Raw genomic sequence first — 5,060 nt, 5'->3', positions numbered from 1 at the left:
ATTATTTCATGTTTTGGTGCATTCATGGGTACCCAGCGATGTTTATAATTAAAATATTTGATTCAGGGGCCATATATTGGAATGGGTAATTCAAAAGCCATATGTGAACCTGGAGTCAGTTGACTTTTCTGTGGTTCCTTGCAGCAGAGCTTAGAATATAATAAAACTTATTTCAATAGGAAAATGCAGCACAATGTGATTTTGTATCATCCGGATAAATGATATATGCATGAGTAATCAGATACAATTATTTTCCACTTCCCGTGAGTTATTGAACCAGGTTATGTTGTGTGTTGAGACATGGTTTGAGGACTTATTAGGGACAATGATGAGGCAAGGGACAATGATGAGTTCTCACCCCTTTTGGATTATGATTTTGAGATACACTGATTCAGACACCACAGATCGTTGTTGTTATTCAATTCTGATAGTGATAAAAACCCAATTTGATTGAGTGACAAGTGATAGGAAGGAAAGGAAAGGACATATTTGCATGAAATGGGTTCTAAAGTGGTTTGTGATGTATATTTTTCATTGGCAATTTCATAAAGAAAAGCCCATGACAGGTGAGTCGGCAAGTATGAATTATTAGTATTTTCATACTTGTGGACGTGGGTTAATATTGTAAAAAGTTAGAATTGCTTGCTCAGGGGGACAGAAATGACAGTCAATTGAGCCAGTTAGTTAATGAAGCTTATAGGTCCAGGCCAGGTCCACTGAGGGGCAAAAGTGAGGTTTGTCTTCAGCATTCACTCTCCTTTGGCTAACTCTTGTTGGGGCCTCTGTCCTATCCCACTGGGCCTGACTTCTTGGTCTGACCCCTTATTGCTACTCTCAATGCAAGGGATTAATCTCATCTTTGCCTCATTATGTTCTTTTGATATGAGACATCATTTTCTGAGGGAATCTGTGAGTTGTATAAATGATAACAAGAAAATCTATTATGATGTGTCTGTGTGTGTGAGTGTTGATTACATTAAAAAGAGTTTATTTACCTATCTTTATACCCACCTTGGCCCAAAAAGATTAAAGGTGGCATAAAAAGGGATCATAGTAAGCTTTTTCAAATATATTATTGCCAAGATCTTAAATATATTATTCTCCACAAAAGCTAGCTGCTTCGAAGCTTGATTTAATATTTTGCATGTTTTCCCTCCATTGTTTGGTAAATATATTTGCTTCTCCTTTCTGCAGTTGACGTCTGACTGTTGCCTACTGCTGTTTTGTCAGCACACATTTCACCTTCTGTTTTACCAGTTCCCGGAAGAATTGTTGAACAGCTTACAGCACTGCCTGCAGAAGTAGCACTCAGAGTTCTTGTTCTATACTGATTTCTAATATCTCTCATATTTTCTTCATCTGTGAAAGGTCTCAATTCTTTATTGAATGATGACAAGGCAATCAGATGAGGGCATTCATCTTACTACTCAGAGCCAGCAGGGATTCCTCCTTGACCTGACTGACCATCTTGCTTGGTGTCATTTTCAGTTTTGTTTTGCTCATTAGAAAACTCAGTTTCAGAATTGTTTTCAACAACCTGTCCTTTTGTTTCCTCTACAGCTTGATTGAATTCAGTAATTTCAAACTTTGTGTATCAGCATTCTCCTCTGGTAGATAATCTTCCTTTATTTGTTTAAAGTCTCCAGATAACCTGTGGCAGCAGCCATCTGACTTACCTAGAGAGCTTTGTTCACTTTCAGTTTCTGACCTACAGACCTTTGCTTTTCCTGACATGTCTTCATCAGAAAATGAGAATTTTAGATACTTCTTCAGTTCCAACATTTTTATCATCTGGACCTACCAGATGAAGCAGTTTAATATCTGCCTGCATTTCCTTTGTGTTCCACTGGCTGAGACCTCTCCATCAAGACAGTCCATCCTCCTGATATCACTAAATGCTGGATAAAGTTCACTTTCATATCTGAAATGCTTCAGGAAGAAATAGCTAGTACATTTAACACCTCTCTCAAAATACCATTCAGCATTGGAAAGAGAAGTTGAAACATTTTTGGAAAATCAATCAAGATGATGTGGTCATCTTTATTCAAAATGAGATTGAATTTATTGAAATCTCCATGAACTAGCCCATGATTTGCAAGTTTGACAATTAATTCCATCGCTTCATCATATACTAATGCAGTCTTAAGACAGCATGGTGTATCTGACATAGAAGAGTCCATGATCACTGCATGGCGATTGTAAATAATTGGCTTTCAAACTGGGAATTGCATCTCATACAGTGCCTTCATATAGGTGAATTCCTTCAAGGCAGAGAGACAAGAATAAATAAAGCCAAGACATCTTATATTTGTGTTTATGGTAACCATGCTTGTTTTTCAGATTTTGAAAGGAGGTTCTTCATAGTCTGAGAAACTTTAATGCAAGATGCTTTCTCTCTGTACTTGCAAAAATGTAAATATCTGATTTTTTGCCAACACCCACAGATCTGTCTAAAAGAAAGTGTTTTCAAAGCTAGGTAATCATATCGGTGTTTGTCAACCCAGAGCCCTGGACAGTTTTGGTATGCTCCCAAGCTATGTATTTATGTTTCACTAATTCTCTTAAAACTTTATTGCAGCCACCATGTTTAAGGCAGACTATAAAAGCAATCAAACTTCAGGGAATGATTTCATGTTTCTTCATGCCCATTTACACTATTTACTGTTGTCAGGACTCTGAAGTCATCCCAGCTCACGTAAAGCAACTTGGCCTTCCCCATGACGGCCCAAAGTGGCAAGGCTGAGCCCAGCTATTGTGATGTTTTAATGACAGAGAGATAGAGATTTTTAAGAGGATAAATGCTTTGGATTTAGTGGACATCCCTGTGTTCTCTATGCTATCAGTGTTCTCTAATCATGAGGAGTATGGGCCATGTAGGAGACGAGTGTAACAGCTGATGGGGTATAGCATTTGTGCTATAAAGAACAATATGGATAAAATATTAAAAATAGCATTCATCCTTCACTGTGAATTCACTGTCTGTGAGGCATTGTGTTTCATATATACTATTTCATTTGAACTTCCACAACAACTCTATGAGGTGTGTGTTTAAGTAGCTATGTATAGGTGAAGTAGTCCCATTGGAGAGATTAAATAACTTGCACAAGATCATACAGGAAAGACAGGATTTGAACCCAGATTTGTATGACTCTGAAGGGAGAGCTTTCAGCCACCATACTTTGCTGCTTTCCCAGCCAATGACACTAGCTTCAACACACAGGAGCTGGCACATGGGACTGTCCTCTCATTAACACCAACAGACTGAGAATAGACTGGTTAGAGATGTGGCTTCCTTAACACGTCTCCCTTTTCAGTGGGAAGAAATGTGAATCACTGGTGAAGCCAAGCTGAGGTTGGGCCTGGGAAGGCTGCAATTGGAAAATCAGTCCTTGGATAACAGAAGGGATTGCTCCGTGGGAGGGATTCCAAGGTTTTGCCAACATTTGAACTCATCATAAGCATGTAAATCTAGTGAGTCTAGTTCCACATTAAAATAAACTCCTTAGCACATTTTGGGAAATCTTCCCAAGCTTCCTCATTCCTGATAGGAATATAGGAAGAAAACCATAATATATCTTGGAGGTTCTCAATAGGTCATGAGACCACAAGGAGCTTAACAAAGCAGAGGCAAAATTTTCAATCTGTAATAGGTCACATTTCAGAGGTACTGATTATGAGATCCTTCTGGAGCAGGATTACAATTTGGTATAGACAGGTCCATTAAAGTAAAATGTTGCATTTATAAGATGGAAGAGTTTTAGATTGGGAGTCTGAAGACTTATCTCTGTTAATCATCTCAACATAGGACCTCTGACAAATAATTTTACCTTTCTGGGTTTCTATTTCCTTATCTTCTGGAAAAGGGATTGGACTTAATCATTCTATTTGTCTGCCATACAGTTGTACAGATTGACAAGTGGAAATATATCAATTACTTCAGTCTTGTTACATGAGTTACTTCATGCTGTCCAGAAGTCAGATTAGCAGTAATGTATTAACTTAAATAGTAAGATAGTTAACTAATAAGTGTAGATAGTTAGTTGAACAATATATTTGAGTATACAAAGATGAATACATTGGAAGCAAAATACAGTAAGTCCTAGGTGATGGAAGGTTTGGGGATTCTTCTTCTATTCCCTTTCAGGAAGCTTGAATCTTCTTTTCAGTCTTCTCATAGCTGACTTCATCTCATGGCTCCTCAGGGTGTACATCAAGGGGTTGAGCAGAGGGGAGAGGACAGTGAAGGTGACAGAGATGGCCTTATCTGTGGGGAGGGCAGTGAAGGGCCTGGCATAGACATAGATGCAGGGCACAAAATGCAGGGTCACTACAGTGATGTGGGATGTGCAGGTAGAGATGGCCTTCCTTCTGCTATCTCCTGACTGAGATCGTAACATTGATAGGATGACAGTATAAGTTATGAGCAGGAAGATAAACCACACGGTAGTGACCAGACCATTATTGGAAATAATCAGGAGCTCAAGTGCAAAGGTATCTGTGCAAGCAAGTTTGAGCACCTGGGGGATATCACAGTAGAAAGTGTCAAGAACATTGGGGCCACAAAACGGTAGTGCGAGCAACAGGGAAATCTGCACAATGGAGTGGATGAAGCCCCCCACCCACAAGGCCACAATGAGTGCAGTGCATTGCCCCCTACTCATGATGGTCACATAGTGCGGGGGCTTGGAGATGGCTACATATCGATCAAATGCCATCACAGAGAGAGAAAAAATGTCAGCCCCACCGAGGAGGTGAAAGAAAAACATCTGCATCATGCAGCCTGTATATGATATGGTCTTTATCTTTGACAGAAGGTCCACCAAGACCTTGGGAACAATGATGGAGGAGAAGCAGATGTCAAGGATGGGTAGATTGCGGAGCAAGAAGTACATGGGGGTGTGAAGGCAAGACTCACAGGTCACCGTGATCATAATGAGCAGGTTTCCCAGCAGAGTTGTCATGTACACAAAAAATAAAAAAGGAAATAACATGAAGCTCAGGTCTTGGGACTGGGTAAGTCTCAGAAATATAAATTCTTTTACCCTGGTGGCATTTCCCAA

At 39.5% G+C, this 5,060-nt stretch overlaps 1 protein-coding gene and 1 pseudogene across 1 annotated transcript; both read right to left on the bottom strand.

Annotated features, from left to right (window-relative positions):
* Window positions 1–1,095: 1,095 nt before the first annotated feature.
* LOC119538482 lies at window positions 1,096–2,719 on the bottom strand (annotated as a pseudogene).
* Window positions 2,720–4,130: 1,411 nt separating this feature from the next.
* On the bottom strand, window positions 4,131–5,060 carry LOC119536608 (olfactory receptor 4D11-like). The gene has a single exon (XM_037839458.1). The coding sequence runs from the start codon at window positions 4,989–4,991 to the stop codon at window positions 4,131–4,133; it is 861 nt and encodes a 286-aa protein (XP_037695386.1). The 5' UTR covers window positions 4,992–5,060.

The sequence above is a fragment of the Choloepus didactylus genome, chromosome 6, assembly GCF_015220235.1.
Source record: "Choloepus didactylus isolate mChoDid1 chromosome 6, mChoDid1.pri, whole genome shotgun sequence".
Classification (NCBI taxonomy): domain Eukaryota; kingdom Metazoa; phylum Chordata; class Mammalia; order Pilosa; family Megalonychidae; genus Choloepus; species Choloepus didactylus.
The sequence above is the reverse complement of the archived record's forward strand: the minus strand, read 5'-3'. Positions and strand labels throughout refer to the sequence as shown.

Coding starts and splice junctions, on each gene's coding strand:
- LOC119536608 (XM_037839458.1), bottom strand. CDS start 4,991: ATGTTATTTCCTTTTTTATTTTTTGTGTACATGACAACTCTGCTGGGA.